The sequence below is a fragment of the Mercurialis annua genome, linkage group LG4, assembly GCF_937616625.2.
Source record: "Mercurialis annua linkage group LG4, ddMerAnnu1.2, whole genome shotgun sequence".
In the NCBI taxonomy this organism is placed as follows: domain Eukaryota; kingdom Viridiplantae; phylum Streptophyta; class Magnoliopsida; order Malpighiales; family Euphorbiaceae; genus Mercurialis; species Mercurialis annua.
In genome coordinates, this window is record NC_065573.1 from 27,338,625 (window position 1) to 27,361,041 (window position 22,417).

The following is a 22,417-nucleotide window of genomic DNA, read 5'->3' on the forward strand; positions in this document are numbered from 1 at the left end:
CACGTGTCATATGATAAATGGATGGTTTATAATCCTACGTGGCGAACTAGGTTCATGCAAGTATTTCTCATATTCTACACTACTACTTAATGTAAAAAAAAGAGAGCCTCTCTCCGTGTATGGCACGCGGTGTCTGTTCGTTGCGGGTATAGGTTCGAAATGTACATGTGGATGCCACATAAGCCTTTACAGTAGTGTAGTCATTTCATTTTGGCTAAAAATTAGGTCTGTCAATTTACAAGTTGATCGTCGTTCTTTGTCTCCGGCGCACCTGTCCCAAAATGTAGGTCTTTGAAGTTGGTTCTGAATCATGAGAATCTTTGCGAAATAGAAAGTAGGTAAATTCAAATTTCTGGAATTTCAAATCGAAGATTATCTTCTATTGCTGCTCCATGTGAAGCGTTGGGTTGGAACGAAGCTGATCATTTAGGAACATACACGGTAATTACTGTCTTGTGCTTTCATTATTTGTATCTGCTGCTGCTTTATTATTTCAATTTATGAGTATCTCTGCCGTTTATTAAACCATTGCTCCATTCCTGCTAAACCCTAAAAACCCGACCCAGAAAATGTCGGAACCAATCCCACCGGAACTGGTAACCGAAATACTGATCCGGTCACAAGTAGACACGCTACTACGCTGCAGGTCAGTCTCAAAACAATGGCGTAGCATAATTGACGATCCAGATTTCATCAGTCAACACATGAACCATTCCACTAAAACTAACACTAACAAATCCCTTTTCTTCAAAGGAGTAACTAACGGCGACTTATTTCATCTGGACTTGGATAGTCTACATCGCAGTGGGTCCATCCAATTCCGTGACCAGCCGAAGGAACTGTGCAACACATACGAGTTAGTAGTGGGGTCATGCAATGGTTTACTCTGTAGCACAAGTCTGAGAACCGGTGTTTTTTCGATACAGAATCCTTCCACTAGAAAACACTACTCTTTTCCAAGCTTTTTGCCGTCTAATTGCATTAGTAAAGAAGGGCATGGATTTGGGTATGATAGTGTCACCGGTGATTACAAGGTTGCTGCGATTGTGATAGTTGAGCTATTGGGTATAATCCAAGCTCAGATTTTTATCGGTAATGTAAGAACAAAAGCATGTACTGTTACTCAATTGCCTTACATGGTTAGCATACGGAGGGATTATATGGGTGTTCTTGTTAATGGAACTCTGCATTGGCTTGTGGATACATTCTATGATGATGGTCGTAGCGCGAGACATGTAATTATGGGTTTGGATCTTGAAACTGAAGAATTTCAAGAAGTATCGCATCCTGGGAGAAATGAGAGTTTTGATATTGATATGTATATTGGGGTTTTAGGAACATGGTTATGCGTGTTTGTGGATCATTCTAAAGCTGGAATTGATGTCTGGGTTATGAAAGAATACAGGGTTCAAGAATCTTGGACTAAGCTTTTTATGATCCCTTTTGATGTTTTGAGCTCTAATTCTTGCCAAATTGCTTCTCTCGGTTTCTCGAAGACGGGTTCAGAAATTCTGTTGGAAGTGGATTGTAGCAGGCTTGTTTGGTATGAGATTGAAGGAAAAAAGGCGGTAGATATTACCGTTCAAGGATTAAAAAATACCCCATTTATGACCGTTCTTTGCTTGAGAAGTCTTGTTCCACTAGATGCAAGTGTTGTAGGATTTGATGTTGATAAGCTCAAACAATCACAGAATTCAAAACAACAAAAGAAGAAAAAGTAACTCTTCTAACTTATAATTTGTTCTTGATGATACCTTTATCTGAAAGATTTCTGTTAACTTGAATCTTGTTTGATTGTATGTGCAGGGATGATTTCTTGTCCATGGGATTCAAGCTCAAACTGTAGTAAAAAAAGAACTGAAAATAGTATCAAGGATGTTCAACAGGTAAATGTAGGAGTTTTTGGAACTAACTCATTAATTTGCAATGATTTGCTCATTAAGTTAGATATGATATGCCAATCATTTTCTGTGCAGTTAGTTAGATCGGTTTGGCCAATACTTATGGTTTAGATAGTTGTATATAATGATGATGAAGATATTATAGATGTCCAACCGGTAAATGTAGAATTTTCCGGGACAAACTCTGTTTTGCCATTAATTTGCAATGGTTTGCTCTTTAAGTTAGATATGATATGCTAATCATTTGCTGTGCAGTTAGTTAGATCGGTTTGGCCAATACTTATGGTTTAGATAGTCTTATATATATTGTGGATTTGCAATGGAATTGTTTTTTTTCCCGATTTATATCACTTTCATATTTCAATCTGCTTTTTAATCTTATGTTTCTTCAATTCAGAATCTCTTTTCTGTTGGAATTATCAAATGCAGTTTAATTGTCCGTTAATCAATTATTTGAGCTTTTAAGATCCAGAATTGATGGATTAGTGTGGAGTAATTAACATTTTGCTCAAATTAAGAGAAGAACAAATTATGCCTATTGTTGGAGAATGCCCATTTGATCAATCTGTAAATGAATAACTTTGAATTGGACCAACATATTTTCTCTATCAAACTAATTCTGCAGCACTAGCATCATTTTACTACTGTTTTTTTTGTATCAGTACTGACAATTCATCTATTTGGACGTAATCGCTTTAAACTCATCATTAATCAATTGCATTTTCCATCTGCAGTATTTATGTCCCTAATAGATTAAATCCTGATTAATTTTTCTAATAAGAATGAAACTATGTTTTTGCTGTAAAAGCCTTTTGCTGGAATACATTGCCCAGGAATTGATTTGAATGATTTTATTGGCCAAGGTGTCCCGGCCAAAGTCTTATTATATCCAATTTGGTGATCACTCTCGCCTTCTTTTTTCTCAAAAACATACCCTTTTCGACCTTGAACTCTTTAATTAATTACCAGATCTTATAAAGTAGATGCTTTGTTTTTACTCTGTTTCTTCTGGTATCCAAGTGAATGAGATATCTGATTACAGTTATTGTTTTAGTAATTAGCCTGATTGGTGGTGGGATGGTAGTTTGCATTATGAGTTAGTCAAATTTCATTACCTTAAGCTGGTAAATTTTGAGATTGTTGTGTTATTTTTAATATGGGTTTATTGTGGAGAAATCGGGGTAATTGATTCCGCATGTCACTCAACTTACATATTTTATCAAAATGGCCACTGAACTAAAAAACGCTACATACTGATTATCAAACTTTGCTTTTTGTAGTATAGGAAAGTCACTTAATGGATACCGGTCAAATTTATCCAATGTGACAGCCGGACTTTATTTACACCATATATCACAAGCCACATCACCTGAAAAAATTAATTTGCACCCTTTAATTTTTACATATAATTTTTAAACAAAATTAATTTTTTTTTTAACAATTCCACCATCTTCTATTATCACCAAGAGCCGCCGCCATACCTAAACAACACATGTCAAAATTAAAAGCTAAAAGTGAAACCCTTAATCTAAAACAGAAAAGCAAGTATTGTAATAAAATGCAAGTAAGGATTAAAGACTTACGTCTTTCTCATTACACATGGAGATTTGAACAAGCACCATATGAGAGTAACCGTTTTCACCAGATTTAAGATCTAGTTCAACCCATGGCGGCACCTGCTGGTGGCGAGGTGGAAATGATTTCAGTGCTAACATTTGATCTAATTGTGATAGTGGAGGCTAGGATAACGGCGGCGGTGTCAATAAATACCGCAACGCGTTTTAGCAGGATTCGTCGTTGGTAAAAGGTTGTTGTTCCTCCCGTTGGCGGCGGTGGCAAGGTGGAGATGGTGATTCACCGTTGGTGAAGGAGTAGAAGACAAGAAAATTAAAAAAAGATTTTAATTAATTCTAATTAGGTTAAAATGGTAAAAGGGAAGAAAAAGGTCCTTAGTTTTTTTTATTAAAATTTGATATATTATTAAAAATATAAAAAACGGGAAATTTAAATTTTAGTAAATTAAAAGATGACGTAGCGGCAATGAGGCAGATGAAAGAAAGGGTTTGAGGATTCAGATGTCCACCTAAGCAAAAATAGGCCATAATGAAGCGAGTGACTTCCATGTATTACAAAGTGCATAGTTTGATGATCAGTTTTGTAGCGTTTTTTTAATTCAGTGATTATTTCAATAAATTCAATAAGTTTAGTGACCTACAAAATCAATTATCCGATGAAATCGATTGCCACCATGATAGAAGCACGACTGGATGTATTTTTAGTGAAACTTTGCGGCGGCGTGATAGCATCATGGCTGGATGGCGGCTGCTGCATGTTGTGGTTGAGGTATTAGTTTTTAGGGTTAATTCCATAAAAAGTCACGACCTTTATTCGAATTTTCATTTTAATCACGACTTTTAAAAGTTGCCATATAAAACCACGACCTTTCATTTTTTTTCCAAATCTATCACCAAATCAATTTTATGTGTATTTTTGATGACGTGGCCACCATAATCCGGCAGACTTGAAAAAAAAATGAAAGGTAAAATTCACCGGAAAAAATAGTCGGTGACAGATTTGAAAAAATGAAAGGTCATGGTTTTTTATGGCAATTTTTAAAAGTCGTGATTAAAATGAAAATTCGTGTAAAGGTCGTGACTTTTTATGGAATTAACCCTAGTTTTTATAAGATCTGGAGAACGAGCAGCTGCTCCTTCTCCATCATGAAGAGAAGGAGCAGCTCGATGCTGCTGCTCCTTCTCATATCTGAAGGAGCAACGACATCTCCTTCGGTGGGCCGCATGTCGGTATTTTTTTTATATAATTTAAAAAACTAATTAATTGTTTGGATTAATTTGAACATTTTTAAAGTTGAAGAATTTGTTTGTATTTTTTTAAATAGAAAAAAATATGATATAATCCTTTTATTTAGTTGTTTTTAAATCAATTAAATCGTCAATTATACCTTTTTGAAGTAGAGGTGAAACCTAAAAATCCAAAACAAGGTAAACATAGTTTTTTTTCTAGCAATAGGGTATAAACGAAAAAAATTTAACGGGAGTGGTTTTTAAATAATTAGCCCGATAGATTATTAGGCATAAAAGAGTGGATTTTTCAAATGTTAGCTATATGAAAGTATTACAATTCTTTTGACCAAATCCCGGGTTGTAATAAACTCCCCATATATATATATATATATATATATATATATATATATATATATATATATATAGGTCTTGCTTAGTAATTTGTCAGCATTGCATGTTGTAATGTCTCACTTGAGAACATTTTAATATTTTATTTTTGACTAATACACCATTAGTTGTTTGATAGAGCAACTTGATTTGAAGCTTCTTAGAGGGTGTGCAAATGTGATGCAAAAACAACCATTTCCACAGGATTGTTGGCATATTTTAAGATGCAAACAATTTCAAATATATTTAATACAAAATATGTTGAAAATAAAAATTCTAAAGATGCCAACAATTTCAGTAAATTTTCACAATTTGAATTTTATATGTATATTTTTTCAGATAAATTAATTGTTCGATTTAATTTTCAATTATATATTACTTGATTTAGTGATGTAATTTAGTAGTATATATTTTATTTTATTTTTTGAGAGGAATATAATAGTATTTATTTTGATTATTTACCTTTGAAAGAAAAAAGAACTTAAAAGTTAAATTTGTAATTAAATTGTCGTCTAGAAACTCTCCCTTCATCTGCATTTAAAAAATAATACTAGTATTAGTAGTATAACATGCTTATTCATCTGACTTGGGAAAGTCAATTAATTACTTGTTTATCAGATTCAGAATGCATGATTCTTTAAATCAATTATCAAGTCAACAAAACCCACAGCCAAAAATCTCCACAATTTTAAACTTGCATTTAAACATCATACTTATAATATATTTCACCCACCATGTTGCATTACATTACATATACTAACATGTCAACTCTTACTTATTTTAAAGAGAGATCACATAAAATTTGAATTCAGATTCACACTAAAATCTAGGTATTATGTTAGAAATGTAACATGTTCCAAAGACAAAAACAAATCTATTGGTCCATGGAACAAGTCAAAAAATTTAATATGCCCGCAATTGTATATTAAATAGCTATTTATATGTGCATCAATATTATTTTACAATGCAGGAGTATTTAGTTAGTAAACAATAGTAGTAGTATATGTCATGCAACGTAATATATTGACTCAAACGCCATACTGATTGGTTCGAAACCTATAGTAAATTAGCAACCATTTTAGAGAGGCATGATTTAATACGCTTTTATGATTTAATCTCACAACCTTAGAAAGTTGGCTGGTGAACATATAATTTTGAGTTATAATTCATTTGATTTGAGAATTTGTTTTGATATGATTGAAATTAATATTGATATAGGAATTTATTAGCCATTTTATGATCATCCATTTACTCACCCACTTATTAGCAAATAATCGAATTTTTTTTGGATAAGTGAATGATATCAAAGTAATAATTTTAGTTATAATTATCGATGCGATTTTTTATTTCTATGACAGATGTCACATTAAAAAAATTGTAATTTCATGTGGTGTTAATGTAGACACCTATTTTCGGAATAGGTAAAAAGTGATGAGAAACTGAAGTATCCAGTGATGATTTACAGAGAAACTTGTCCATGTGACGAGCTAGCTATCCGCATATGTTTGAATTCAAGCGGGTTAGATCAATGCACAATGACAAACTTGAGAGATTGAATTAGGTTAGATTGAGTTGGTTTGGGTTGGATTTAGTTGTTTTGGATTGAGTTGGGGTATTTTAGGTGTTTTAATTTCTTTTTTGCTGACGTGGCAGATAACGTGGCGCTGTCAATTTTTTTTTAAGAATGTCAGTTGACCAGAAAAGACGGCGCTAAGGGTATTTTGGTCATTTTTCGGGTTTTTTTTTGGGCTTAGGGGGTTTTGTGAGCGCCGCCACAAAGATCAGGGAATTTAGCGCCCGTTTTTAGACATCAGGGGGTTTAGCGCCCGTACCTCTAAAGTTCAGGGGTCATGGGTGATTATTAGCCTGAATTTTGAAAGTATCCATTGAACATGGTCTTTTGGTGATGCATGATGATCTCACCTAAGTGTATGAGGTTGTCTAATCGATAAAAAATGCATTTCCTAACTTAATTAGATGACTGACTCTATTTGTAAGATCTAACCAAATTCGAAATCAGCTATATGTTTAGACGAGCAGCTCTCGAACACGGCTCTGCTGTACCTAAAAAAAAAATAAATGCTGCTATGGACAAGAGAATCAAAAAAAATATGTAAAAATCATAATTAAATATAGAAAAACAGTAATTGAAATTGCAAACTGCGTGAAAATTTATCTTGACAAAAAAAAAGACACAAGTGACTAACATGGCGGCTTCATCATTTGCCAATTGCAAATTCGTAATTTAAATATTTAATGGGTCTCCTAATCAATCAATTCATGATTACCAAATTTTTTGTTTGTTATCAAACTCGAATCTTTCTTATTATATAATTCATAACTTTTCCTTCAATTCATTTGTTATTAATGTGCAGCTACACTTTCTCTCTGGTTTTTTTATGCAAAATTGTTTCAAACGTATTCAAATTTCTTACCTTCGGTTTCTTCTCCAGATTCTTTAGTTATATGTGGCGCAATTTCTTGTCCAATTCAAGGTCAGTTACGCTGTTTTTATTTATCAACTTTAGTTAATTTTGAATTTTCTACTGGCTTTTTTTTTCTAATTTTGATTTTTTTATTGACCAGGTCCTTTTTCAATTTTGAATTTGTGTTTGTAGTGTACCTATGCATGACTTTAAATTATTGTTTGGAGAGTCTAGAAATGGCAAAAAATTAAATGAAATTGAATTTGCTCTCATGTTTGGAAAATTTAACGTTTAAATAAGGTAGTTTATTGGTATAATCAGAATGAAAATGAATCAATGCCAAAAGTGAGATGATTTTTTTTGCTCTGGATATGATTTTATTCCATGCAAAGCATATATTTGAAGACTTGATTCAATTTTAAGTTCCTTCACATGATTTTTCTCAAATTAGACAATACAGCTGTAATTGACAGATTTCAGAATTATATTAAATTTTCTTTAAGTTGTATGTTTGAAAGTAGAAACTTTTTGATTTGTTGGTTTATTGGCTATAATTGTATTGAATTTCTATTTGCATTTTGTTGTTGCTTGTGTAGAGAGCTTAGTGAATAAATAGGAAGATATTTGCTCATATAAGTTGAGGAGAATAAATCTCTTCTTGTTGGTGGATAATGATATCGATTCAGAAATGGAGCGGCGCATCGTCGTGGTATTTTATAGCTACTGTTGCTTCTGTAGTAGCATTGTTTTCAGTAGTTCATATTTTCTTGTTTCCTGTGCTTCCTTCCTTTGATTATTTTGCTGCTCGACAAGTTCAAAATTATTGTATTCCTGTTAATGGATCTGATGAAGGGAAGACTGAACAATTTCGAGAAAATATACGACCAAGTATTGCTTTAGATCTTAGATTTCCTTTGGACTCACATAGGGGAGTTGTTTATCATGATGCACCATGGAAGGCTGAGATTGGACAGTGGCTTTCTGCTTGTGATTCTATTACTAAAGAAGTCAAAGTTACGGAGGTAATGAAAGCAGAATTGAATCTTTATGTGTTATTCCATTTTGCTTCAACTTAATATTGTTCTATCAGTTTACATATCTTGTTTAAGAACTTGTCATCTTCATGTTTTCCTAATTATTATTAACTTTAGGCTACTTGGGATTGATTATTAATGATGTATTTATGCATAGTTTGGTTTCAGTCTATGAATTTTCATCTATATTTAATCATCTGTTTTGTTGGCAGATTATAGGTGGCAGGAACTGCATTAATAATTGTAATGGTCAAGGTGTTTGTAACCATGAATTAGGAGTATGCCGATGCTTTCATGGATTTAGTGGTGAGTCTATTTCTCTTTTGCTCTTTATAACACTTGTGAATAATGTGATTCCCCCTTCTGTACCAGGCTTAGTTTCTGTTGCATGTGCTGGATGTGAAGCAGCAATTAGAATTTTATAATAGTTGTGTTATGCATATGATTGTAATCATAATCAGATCCAGAGCAATAAGTTTGTCACAGCTATAATTAAATGAATAGAAATTTATTTGGAAGTTGGAGCACTGGAACATAAAAGAATTTTTGTTTATTACCTTTGATTTATGAGCTTGCAAAATACGAACTTCTGCTACATCCATCCAAAAATTTACAAGTCTAATTGGCATTTATATTTCTCTGACGGCAATATGCATAGTGAAAATCTATGAATTTTGAATAGTTGCAACTTAATAACACTCGTTAGAAGCAATGGAAATTTGGTTTATTTGTCTGCAAGGAAAGAGTATACAAAGAAATTAGGGTCGACAAAGAGAGTGTTTTGAGTAACATTCACATTTTACCTTATACTGTTGCTGGTGGAACAGGGGAAGAGTGCTCTGAGAGATTGCAATTGGAATGTAATTACCCGAAAACACCAGAGCTACCATATGGGCGGTGGGTTGTATCAATTTGCTCTGCTTATTGTGATACAACCAGAGCAATGTGCTTCTGTGGAGAAGGTACAAAGTACCCCAATCGTCCAGCGGCAGAGACATGTGGATTCCAAGTGAAGTGAGTCAAAACATTTCATAGGATATGGTTTATATGTTCTATCCACAACCTTATTAGTCATGATTCCTTAAATCTCCTTTTCAGCTTACCTTCTGAACCTGGTGCTCCCATTTGGGTTGACTGGGGGAAGGCTGATTTGGACAATATTCTTACAACAAATAAAAGCAAACCAGGATGGTGTAATGTGGACCCACAGGAAGCATATGATTCAAAGGTGAAATTTAAAGAGGAATGTGACTGCAAATATGACGGTCTTTTTGGGCGTTTCTGTGAAGTGCCTGTACAATCTATTTGCATCAATCAATGCTCTGGACATGGATATTGCCGTGGCGGATTTTGTCAGGTAAACATGTTGCTTTTTTTTGTTTCAACCATGGCAGTTGCTTTTCTTCGGAGTAGTAAATGTAGATCAATAATCAAAGGTCCTTTTCTCATATATATCTGCAATAGTAGAGAATGATGACGTAATAATATATATTCATTAAATGTGGGAACTTTACAAGGCTCTGGAGTCTCAACGTATTATTTTGTTTCTCATATTATTAACATCATTTGGATGTTTCCAACTAAATGTTTGTTAATTTAGTTGTTAGTATAGTTGGCCTGGGAAGGTTAAGGGTTCAATCTCAGTATTGAATTATCAGAAGGCTGACTGCCCTTGACTTCTATAGTGGAAGTCAACTGGACAATCTTAAATTCTGATTTTCCAACAATGTTACAACATATGCTATTCTAAAAAGCGTCTTCACTACAGGATGAAGAGTGTCATTATTCTATCATGTCTTGCTTTGCGTGTTATATCTTTAATAGCTGCATTAGCAGCATAGAGCTGTTTCAAACTCACTGCCACATTTTCACAACATTACTCTATTAATGCATCATATCAAGTATTAATCTTTTAAGCTGTCAAAATTACAGCTAGATTAAAAAGAAGGGACCCTGTGCACAAAGTGCTCCCATTATATTGCGGGAGTAGGGGGGCGGGGGAGGGTGGGAGAATTGGTACGCAGCCTTTCCCTTGCTTTTCATGAAGAGGCTCTTTCCATGAGTCAAACTTATGACCTACAGATTTAGAACTCGTCTATTTGATCATGCAATTGAATTCCTGCCCCCTTTAAGTTGCCTCACAAGTTCTTTTTAATCTTGATGAATAATATATTGAAGCAACATGTTTTTTTTTAATAAAAATGATACTATCATGCTTTTGGTTTTTGTGGAAATGGATATATCCTTGCAATTAATAGGAATAAATGCTAAAAGCTTATCAGGCCATATGAGGAAAATTTGTCATATTGAGTTCCATTGATATTTTATTTGAAGAGAAAAGCTATACTGTGTAAATGATATTATCATTGGATGAATTTATGTCACTCTTGGTTTATTACTACCTAGTTTCCAATTATATTTATGCTATTTTTCAGTGTGATAATGGCTGGTATGGAACAGACTGCAGTATTCCATCAGTACTTTCATCGGTAAGCAAGTGGCCTCAATGGCTCAGACCTGCTCTGCTTGATGTTCCCGATAATGCAAATCTCACCCAGAAACTTGTCAATCTCAATGCTGCAGTCGAGAAGAAAAGGCCCCTTATTTACATTTATGATCTACCACCTGACTTCAACAGTCTACTTCTTGAGGTAAATTCAGTTTTACTTTCGCTTCTTGACACATTTTACTGTCTTAGGACCAAAATTATCCATTTGACAACTCATTTTATGTATTATAGGGCCGGCATTTCAAGTTTGAATGCATAAACAGAATTTATGACGATAGGAATGCTACAAATTGGACTGAGCAGCTTTATGGTGCACAGGTATTGCTTTAAACTGAGATTGACATCAAGTTAGCTTGTAACATTAGTTTTAGCTCAGATTTGTATCTCAATGACTGCAGATGGCAATGTATGAAAGTCTTTTAGCCAGTCCATATAGAACTTTAAATGGAGAAGAAGCTGATTTTTTCTTTGTTCCTGTTCTTGATTCTTGCATTATAACACGTGCAGATGATGCTCCCCATTTGAGTTTGCAGGTTACTCTCTAAAGCTATTATTTCTGCATGCAATAATAAATGTGCAATCGTATAATATATATATTTCTTTATTTTTTTAGTGATTTTCTATGTTTGTATGTGATGGCTTGGAATGCTAATTAATCAACTATGAACCATTATCTGTTGACTAATCCTGTTTGTAATTTCAAACTCAATTTGTTTGATCAGTTGAAACCAGTGTTTTATAGCATAATGATGTATATACTCGTTAAACTCTTTCATATGTGCTATAAGTAGAAAATAATAAAGCTGAGTGTTTACCTAACTAAATGCTTCCATGACATAATATGTCCCTCTTATTCTTACTAATGTATCTTATCACATGTTTTTTTCCCTACTATCTTTACTAGCATCATAATTTTTGTTATGACCCGTTGATATGGATCGAGTCACAGGGCGATGACCTTCTATTGAAGGTTGTCCTGTTCTTGATTTGTTACGTTTTCGAGCTATGGTGATTGTTGGAGCTCAAACGGAGAGCTGCCTATCCGGGAACTCGTTAGAGAGAGTTGCCTATCTGACTTGTTTGTAATTTTCGATGTCTTTATTAATATGCTGAAACAGCTATATATATAATACAATAGTCTTGGGTAGCAAGACTCCTAATAGAACTAGGAAATAGAATACTAAATAAGAAGATTCCTAATTAGAATATAACTAGGAAAGATAACAATACTAAATAAGAAACAAACTAAATAAGAAACATAATACTACTTAATAGCTATTAAATAATAAACTGCCATTTAAACCTAATTGCTTGATTCTTCTTTCCTTGAATAAGACTTACCATAGAATAAGTCCATAACATCACTCCCCTCCTCCAAAAACGAGCTTGCCCTCAAGCTCGAATGATGGCCATTTCAGGATCTCTATTATGGTTGCCATCATGAACAGTGTTTGCATCTTCCTCTGTAATAGCAACCTCAATCCAAAACAACCTTTTACATTGATGGCCTGGTGAGAATAATTCATCACAATTGTAACAAAGACCCTTGGCTCTCCTCTCTGCCATCTCTGCTCTACTTAGTTTGATAAATTGAGGAAGAGTTGAGGCAGTTCCACTTGATGTTGCTTTTGTAGCATCTGTTATTTTTAGAGGTGCCCCAAATTTTTGATTTTCAGAATATTTTTCCAGCTGTAAACGTCTCTCAAAAGCTCGAGCAAGACTCATAGCTTCCTCCAAATTTTCCGGTTTAGCCAACTCCACATCAATTTGCAACCTTTCTGATAATCCCGCCATCATTATTGCCACTTGGTGTTCTGGAATTATAGAATTAGTTCGGGATAATAACCCCTGAAATTTTTCAAGATATTCTTCCACAGTCCCGGTTTGTCTAAGTGAGATTAGCTCTCCTACCGGATTACTATGAACAGGTGGACCGAACCGCATATTGCAATATTTTTTGAATACTTCCCATCTCAAGTGTGGGTTTGCTTTTTCTAGATGAACAAACCAGAGTTGAGCAGTCCCGATTAAATGAAACGAAGCCAATCCAAGCCATTCTTCTTGTGGGGTTTTCTGGTGAGCAAAGAACTGTTCGCAACGTGTAAGCCAGCCTAGAGGGTCCTCCTTACCGTTGTAGGTGGGAAATTCTAATTTTGTATAACGCGGAACAGCCCCACTTTTTCCTTCTTTACTAGATGAATTTGCAGTTTGCTTGGAACCATGAATCTGACTGCTACTATCCTCCACATCCTTCTCTTTTCTGATTGTTTCTTCCTTTTGCTGAGACATGGCATCAACACGTGCAGATAGGGCTGCGTGATCTGCTGACAGTTTGCGCATCATCTCCAAAAGTTGTTCCATCTGAGCATGTGTATCCCCCATGACTGTTGGCTCTGATACCAAATTGTTATGACCCGTTGATATGGATCGAGTCACAGGGCGATGACCTTCTATTGAAGGTTGTCCTGTTCTTGATTTGTTACGTTTTCGAGCTATGGTGATTGTTGGAGCTCAAACGGAGAGCTGCCTATCCGGGAACTCGTTAGAGAGAGTTGCCTATCTGACTTGTTTGTAATTTTCGATGTCTTTATTAATATGCTGAAACAGCTATATATATAATACAATAGTCTTGGGTAGCAAGACTCCTAATAGAACTAGGAAATAGAATACTAAATAAGAAGATTCCTAATTAGAATATAACTAGGAAAGATAACAATACTAAATAAGAAACAAACTAAATAAGAAACATAATACTACTTAATAGCTATTAAATAATAAACTGCCATTTAAACCTAATTGCTTGATTCTTCTTTCCTTGAATAAGACTTACCATAGAATAAGTCCATAACAATTTTCCTTCGCATATTGTCATTACTGCCCAAATCCATGTGAACTGAAATTGATTCCTACACTCTACTCTTTCTAATATCCAGTCATTTCACAGCATGCCAAAATTGGATTTTGATTGTTCAAGTATTTCTTCCTGTCAATTAATCAATCAATTTATAAGGTTAAACCGTTAGCTGAGGTTCCAACTGTAGTTTTATTATATCTAACAAACCGCTGCGTGTGAATGCTCATTGAGTTTGAAGCTTGAACTAGCACAAATCTGTTTACATTGTTCTCAAATATTTATTAATCAAATATGGTTTCTCAATGATCGTACTCTAACTTTTCGATCATAGAGGCTCTTATACCATATCAAATAAACAAGAAATTCTAAAGCTTGAACTGTTAGGTGAGGCTCTAACTATGATTTTTATTATTTCGAACACATTTATATCAGTCATACTTTTACTTGTTTATTAAAGTCTCTCCCATTTGACTGGGGTTATGTGTTCAATTATAGTTTATATAATTTTATTTCTTCCAGAACATACTGGGTGCTCAGAATTGAAATTTGCTCAAATGTGATTTGGATATGATTCCTACTAATGACGTTTTACTGAAATTCATCAACTGATTAAAAAATATTATAGGGAAAAATGGATTTGTTAATTAAAAATTCAACAGATTTGTGTGTGGTTTACATGCATACTTTCTTTATTATCCTAGTGGAGTTCATAAGATCATCTCGAATGCATTTTGATATATTGCAAGAATGAGCAGCCAGCTTAAAGGCTAAGGGAGGTGGCTTTTGGTAAGCAGAGTGCAGGTATAGCAAGGTGGTTGCCATATTAGAGGATTATCTATAGCTAAAAATGTAAATGGGCCATATATATGATATTTTCTTATAAAATTGAAGACATGTTGTGTTTAATTCTTAGCAATGGATGTTGGCCTCACTAGGAACAACATCTCCGAATATTAGACCGAGAGGGATGTCAAAAGAAAACAGTTGATGTAAATATTTTTGTACTTGCCTTTCTTCTCTATCTCTAGCTATAAGAACTAGGTTTGTGTCAACTGAAGTCATTTTCATCCAGTAGATCATGAGTTATGCTTTTGTTTAAAACTGACCTGAAACAATAGATGTAAATATTGCAGGCAGCACAATTGTTGATGATATTTTTGTTTATGTGATTTAGCTTTAACTGTTTGCAAATGGCTTTTTTATTCAAGCGGACTAAATTTTACATTTTTTATATTCTTGGTCTGGCAAATTTTAGGATCATAAGGGCTTGAGGAGCTCTCTAACTCTGGAATACTACAGAAAGGCATATGATCACATTGCTGAACATTATCCTTATTGGAACCGCTCGTCAGGAAGGGACCATATTTGGGTATGATGTAATTAAGGGCTTCCTTTATGTCACATATATATAAGTTAGTGGTATTGTTTCTGATAGTCTTGTCCTTCTTCCATGGCATATTCATGTATATTCTAATAGTGTCACCTCTATATCTGAAGGCAGTTTTTTTCATGGGATGAAGGTGCTTGCTATGCCCCTAAGGAGATATGGAATAGCATGATGTTGGTTCACTGGGGTAATACAAATACAAAGCACAACCATTCAACAACCGCCTATTGGGCTGATAACTGGGATAAAATATCTTCTGATCAAATAGGCGGGCATCCGTGCTTTGATCCTGATAAAGATCTTGTGCTTCCTGCCTGGAAACGTCCTGATGCTGGTGCTTTGAGCAGCAAACTTTGGGCTAGGTACATCTACCAATCCTTTTCTGATGGTCGCTTATTTGACATTCCTGTGTTTAGGCAGTGAAAAGTTATCTTCTTCTTTTGCTTGCTTGGTTGAACATTATAGAACTAGCATTTCAAATTAATGCCAGAAATTTTACCAGCTAAATTATTTTATTTTCAGGCCCCTAGAGAAGCGGAATACATTATTTTTTTTCAATGGAAATCTTGGACCTGGATATCCTAATGGAAGGCCAGAAGCTTCGTAAGTAACAGATAACTCTCTGAAACTAATTCCCGGAATAGGTCAATATGCATTCATCAAAAACATTATAACTCGGCCAGAGCAACATGGTTCAGCCACTTTTATGTATCCTATCCTCATTCTGAAACCAATTGCATTAAAGTTTTTTACGTTTTATTTTAGACTGTTAATCAACTTTTTGCATTTCAGTTATTCCAAATACTGCAGATCTGATAGGTTGCCATTGGTGTGTATATGCAGGTATAGCATGGGAATCAGACAGAAAATAGGAGAAGAGTTTGGGTCGAGTCCTAACAAGGAAGGAAAGCTTGGGAAACAGTACGCAGAAGATGTAATTGTGACCCCTTCCCGCTCTGAAAACTATAATGATGATTTAGCCAGTTCTGTTTTCTGTGGAGTATTACCTGGTGATGGTTGGAGTGGTCGCATGGAGGATAGCGTTTTGCAAGGGTGCATTCCTGTGGTCATTCAGGTACTGTAATTCTGCAAACCCCGATGATGCCTGTTTGGTTTTATTTGTAAATGTTGTATAATCTCTGCCCTTTTATGGCTTCAGAATGGATGATCTTACTCTATCTTTATGCCCTGCAATAGTGATTTGAGTTGCTTATATCCTTTTCTTTTATCTTAGTAATGAAACAGAAGGCATCTGCTTTTAGTCTTAAGCTATGTATCACAGAAACGTTGAAACAAAAAATGCCAATACAGGAATTGGCGAAGCGAAATAACATTTCTACAGAAATAGGTTATAAATATAGAATCTTAGAGTTTTAGAAGTATCTTCGGAAATGGAGATGACATAACGTCAAATATTGGACTCAGGAAGTTTGTGTACAATATAGTTCTTAAGCCATAATGATGATGTATATACATGTAGCTTTCTGTGCCGTTAATCTCTGGCACTTGAATTACAGCAGCTTGTTTATATTATTTTCTTCCTTTTCTGTATGCAGGATGGGATTTTCCTGCCGTATGAGAATATTCTTAACTACGAGAGCTTTGCTGTTAGAATCCGTGAGGATGAAATTCCAAATTTGATAAAGATTCTTCGGGTAATTTCATTTGGTTATGGACGTGTTTACATAAAATAAATACCCTGTAATCTGAAAGTTGACTGTGTTGTGTTTGTTGATTTAAGGGATTCAATGAGACAGAAAAGGAATTCAAATTGAAGAATGTACAAAAAATCTGGCAGAGATTCTTGTATCGTGATGCTGTGTTGCTTGAAGCTAAGAGACAAAAAGATGAATTTGGCCGTGAGGAAGACTGGGCGGTCGAGTTCTTACAGTTGAATGATGACGATGTCTTTACAACATTTATACAGGTACATTTATTCTCTCTCCAGAAGCTTGATTTCAAGTTCCAACTGCAAGTTCTTGTAAAATTTGAAATTTACTTTGGTTTTATTAATAGTTGGGTGATTAAAAAAATGTATAAAAACATTCGTTTAACACACTTATGTTAAATTATTAATTTGAAAGAAATGAAAGTTAATGCGCGTAAAATTCATATAAGTTCAAACCACACTTGTACAATCATTTTATTATTATTTAATTTCTCGACTTTATGGTTATGTGTTGCTTGTGCTGATTTGCTTACTATTTCTTGTACAAGATTCTACACTACAAGCTACACAACGACCCTTGGAGGAGACAACTGAGTCATCTAAAGAAGGACTTCGGGTTACCGCAAGAATGTTTAAGAACTAGCTAAATAGCAAAGACGAAAGCTGTAAAGTTGATTTTCAGAACTTGTCACATGCTTTTACAAGTAGTTATTTATTGGTCAGTTCAAATCATTTTTGCTAACACCACATCATATCGTCTTTCAGGGCAACAAACCTAACATTGCATCTCACCTTCACTCGCTATCGTGATGCTATAAGCTATTGTTTATCGTCTCGATGAGATGATCTAAAAATTTGATATGCGGTTCTTGTTTTTTTTTCCCCCCAAAGAGTGATGCGGTTCTTGTTGAGTCTAACGAAAGGTATATAATGTTTCATGAAAATCAAAGAATTTGAAAGGAACATATCAATCACTTGCAATCTTTCAAAAGAGTTAAAATACACAGCAGCAAAAATAATTTACAGTTTATGCAATTCAAGAGAATTAACACACAGTAAGATATCTAATTTTTTTAAAAGTTTTTTTTTAAATATAGAATACGGTTTTTTTGCAACATTTTTTTTATTATTCCTTTAAAATCTTTACATTTCATACCAAGTTTTTTTTTTATACAATTTTTTTTTAAAATTTTATTTTTATACTAATTTTTATTTTCCAATATTTTCTTTTATTATTTTTCCCCATTATATTCCTACATTTAATATCTATCATATATTTAATTTTTAACTTTTGACTTTTTTGATATTTTCTTTTTACATTTTTTGTCAGTTTTAAAATCAACATAAAATCAACACAAAACTAACATCATGTAGTAAACTAACTAATTTAAATTTTTAAATTATTTTTTACACTACTTTTTATTTTTAACATTTTTTTATTTTTTAACATTATTTTTATTTAATTTTTTATTTTATTTCACGTACAACGTGCTCTTCTTCGCTAATGCTAAAATCAACCAAATGTCAACACAATATCAACACAAGATCAACAATGTAATATTACAATAGTTTAACATATTATTGTCTTCTTCACCAATGCAAAAATTAACAAAATATCAATCCAAAATCAACACGATATCAACACTTGTAACATTACAATAATTCAACATTATTATTTATCTTCTTCCCCAATGCTAACATATCATTATCCAGTCTCAGTTTAGTTTTCATTTTTTTAGTTTTTTTACGGAAAATATTATTTTATTTGCCAATGTTAAAATCAAGCAAATATCAACTGATTATTAACACAATATCAACACAAAATCAATAACACTGTAACATTAAAATAATTCAGCAATCAACCATCATCAACAAATCGTGCTGCAGAATAAAAAAAGCATATAAATATAATCAAATACAGTAAAAATGAAAAAATAACAGAATTTATACTATAAAATCACAATTTTTTTATATAACATGAAAAGTAGTAATATATTCTTTAATTATACATGTTTAACTATGAAAAATTATTGTCATCTAAAAACAATAAACAAAAAAATAAATAAATTGTAAATATGAAAATGAAGAAGAATAAGAATAAGCGAGCGGAGATAATGACTTCGATGGTAACAAGAAACGGAGAAAATAACTTTGACAGCAAGATGAAGGTGGAACGACGGAGATGGAACAGTGCAAAGAACATATTTGATTTCAGAGAATGAGGAGAGAGAGTAATGAGGAGAAAGAAAAACAAATGAAATTATGAGGGTTTGCTTGACGTAAGGTTATTTATACAAATCGTATAAATGTAAAATTCTTCTTTGCGTATGGTAATTTAGCAAATTGAAAGTTGGAATCGTATTTTTGTAAATAAAAGTACTATTTTTGTTATTTATGGAAACAGCCTTTAGATACAATCATCTTTTACATTGGGGCAAATTATGATTACTTTGGATTGGGATTCCCTCAAGTTTATTTGAACTTGACGGGGTCATGTTCACAATCTACACCGTTCATTACAAAATGAATGGTGTAGATCAAAAAAGCACAATTTTAATCAAGTTAATCTATACCGTTCATTTTGTAATGAACAGTGTAAATCGTGAACATACTTGAGGGAATCCCAATCCGATTACTTTACCTTTGTGTTCATTTATCTTTATGCTATTTATCAAGTTTTAGATTTAAATAGAATGCATGTTAGTGGTGTTACGTGTAAGTGAAGGGGACATAAAGAAAATAATAACTCAAATTTTAGAAAATAATAAAAATGAAAGAAATTTAATTTCAGAAAAATATATAATAATAAAAATAATTCAAATTTTAGAAAATAGTCAAGCACGCAAGAAATTTAATTTCAATAAACAAGATAAAATTATACAGGAATTTAATTTTAGCTTAAATAAATAATTAACTTTAGATAAAAACATTATAACTAATTATTTGTTAAAATAAAAAAATTAGCATTTTAACATAGATAAGGATAAATATAATATTCGATAATAGTACTTGAGAATCAATAATGATTCTCATAATTTTCTACACTCTTATTTATATTTGGCTTCTTTAAATAAGTATCCTACATGGTTATACTTAATTAGATTTTTACTGTTAACCAAAAAAAAGTTGATGACATATTTTTTAAGTTTCTAAATTGCACAAATAACTTTATGATATTTGAGGATTACTGTCAACTATAAAAAAGGAAGGAAGTAGTTAAAAGAATCAAAATCTCCTATAAAATCTCAAAGCATAAATATATAGCAATTAATATTCAAAAATCTTTAATAATCCTTAATTATAGACAAAAGGGAAACCAAAAAAATAAAATGATTAAAAAAAATGAAAACAACAAGCATTTGAGAAACAAAAAAAATTCCAACAAAACAAAAAATTCATCAACTCATCATAAACAATCAACAAATATGAATACACAATATAAATTCATTTATTTGTAAAAAAAAAACTGATATACTGTCAGTTTGCATGTAGTTAATTAATAAATTAAATTTAATAAAAAAACTATTAACATCGTAAAATCATTTTTAGATAAATCTAACAATAATATATCCTAAAATTAACAGTACACCAAATTAGTTAACTGTCAGTTAACCAGTAATCACTTATTATTATATTTAACTAATAAAAAAAAAATTAACAAATTTTTTATTTTTTATTCAATATTCAAACAAAATACAGTTTGGTTAACCAGCGGCATACTGACAGGTTACTAACGGTAAATTTAAAACAAATTTTGTTTTAAATACACAATTCAAATTTACTAATGATTTATTCAAAATAAACTTTATTATAAATTTACCAACGGTTAACCCAACGTTTACTAACAGAGTACTAAATATAAAATTATTGGTGTACCATTAGTAAATCACTGGTTAACCAATAAACAACTACAAATATATAAGTGAAAAAAAAATACAACAGAAAATCAATAGCATCATTGGAAGACATCCAACAGTTCACCCAAAGTTAACTTAGTGTATTAAAAAACAAAATTACTGGTTTACAATTAGTACACATTGGTTAACCAACAAGAAACATAACACTAAACAGAACTAAACATAACATTTAATGTTTAGTAACATTTAACCAAAATCATAAAACAAGAAGCTTAAACAAGAACAAAGTAACATTTTGTTCCCTAATAACAATTGTGTTCATAAACAAAAAAAAAACAAAAAAATCTCTGTTGACCAAAATCCAAGCGGCGGCGTGGATCATCACCTTCATCGATCAAAATCAGCGGCGGTTTGGATTTGAAGCTGCCGCCATTCGTGAATAGATAGACGACGTTTCCTCAGAACCAAAATATGAAAATGGAAAGGACTTTCACGGCAACAACTGCTTCCTCAAGCCGATTGGAAGGAAAATACGCTTATTTGAAGAAAAAACAAGAGATCAATTGCAGAGAACCGATGTAGCCACCATTTTCAAGTGAGATTTGACTCAGATTGTAGAAGCGATGGCAAACTTTCGGCGATTCCTTTTGAATGTTATAACATACTTCATCCATCCCTTAAAAATGGAAAAAATTGAACTTCACATGAAATAGATAATTAGAAAACTATAGTATATTTATTAAATATATATAAAAATATTCTTTTAATCTTTTAAAATTCTTTATTATTGATCAATAATTTAAAAATCAAAGTTATGGTTATATATCACGTGCCATAATTCTAATTATTTATTACTATAATTTATAAAAACCAAAATTTTATTAAATATTATAATTAATATTTAATATACATAATCAACTGGTTATATAAACACCACTCATGTGCGTATATTTATTAATAATTATATAATCTTGTTCTTATGAGTTTTAGACTTTTAGATTCATATAAGAGAAACTGATAAGCAGTACTGTTATGTGCATATCCAATAAAAATACAATCATTTAAACCTCAAGTCATCTATGCTGCTGCTCTTCAAACCGCCAGCCTTGCTCCCCGTCGTCTTCTCCAAGGAAGAACCAGCAACGACCACGTTCATAATTTAAACGCGAAAAGTAAGTTCAGAATTTGAAACCAACAACAACAAACAACCAAAATCATTATAAATTAAAATCATTTAAACTTAGTTCCGACGGCTAACGTTCTCTTCCATTCGTCGTCCTTATAACCGGTCGTTCGTCGTCCTTGCAACCATTCTGCTGCTCCAAATGTTCGCCGTACGTGCAACGGCCGTGATGATGGCGTTGATCCTTCGTGTAGCGGCAATGAGTGAAAAAGAAGACCGCGGCACGAAAGAGAAAAGAAGAAAGAAAGAAGAACTTGGTTTTAGCTAGTATTAAATTAGGTTTAATTAGAATTTAGATTAATTAGCGTTAATTACGGTTAGTTATTTGTAATTAAGAATCCTACTCTCTTTTGTCAGGGGGTGAAATCGATCCTGTTCGACTAATTCGTAATGCAAACCTAACAGA

The 22,417-nt window shown here is 32.8% G+C and overlaps 2 protein-coding genes across 5 annotated transcripts; both read left to right on the top strand.

The window, feature by feature from the left end:
• The first annotated feature begins 159 nt into the window (after positions 1 to 159).
• Positions 160 to 2,277, top strand: LOC126679102 (F-box protein CPR1-like). 2 transcript variants are annotated; one of them, XM_056105575.1, is made up of 3 exons: positions 160 to 646; positions 794 to 1,717; positions 1,807 to 2,277. In XM_056105575.1, the coding sequence occupies exons 1-3, from the start codon at positions 570 to 572 to the stop codon at positions 1,844 to 1,846; spliced, it is 1,041 nt and encodes a 346-aa protein (XP_055961550.1). In that variant the 5' UTR covers positions 160 to 569; the 3' UTR covers positions 1,847 to 2,277. The 2 variants fall into 2 exon arrangements, with proteins under 2 accessions (XP_055961550.1, XP_050229997.1); XM_050374040.2 differs by having other exon boundaries at positions 163 to 441; positions 567 to 1,717.
• Positions 2,278 to 7,176: 4,899 nt separating this feature from the next.
• On the top strand, positions 7,177 to 17,971 carry LOC126677057 (uncharacterized). Of its 3 annotated transcripts, none has more exons than XM_050371495.2 (16): positions 7,177 to 7,587; positions 8,115 to 8,540; positions 8,765 to 8,858; positions 9,380 to 9,566; positions 9,651 to 9,909; positions 10,988 to 11,203; positions 11,293 to 11,379; positions 11,460 to 11,594; positions 15,171 to 15,284; positions 15,417 to 15,664; positions 15,825 to 15,905; positions 16,146 to 16,377; positions 16,859 to 16,957; positions 17,044 to 17,229; positions 17,520 to 17,641; positions 17,737 to 17,971. In XM_050371495.2, exons 2-15 carry the CDS (start codon positions 8,190 to 8,192, stop codon positions 17,616 to 17,618), a joined length of 2,388 nt encoding a protein of 795 aa, XP_050227452.1. In that variant the 5' UTR covers positions 7,177 to 7,587; positions 8,115 to 8,189; the 3' UTR covers positions 17,619 to 17,641; positions 17,737 to 17,971. The 3 variants fall into 3 exon arrangements, with proteins under 3 accessions (XP_050227452.1, XP_050227451.1, XP_050227450.1); XM_050371494.2 differs by having other exon boundaries at positions 17,520 to 17,636; XM_050371493.2 differs by lacking the exon at positions 17,737 to 17,971 and having other exon boundaries at positions 17,520 to 17,703.
• Positions 17,972 to 22,417: the final 4,446 nt, after the last annotated feature.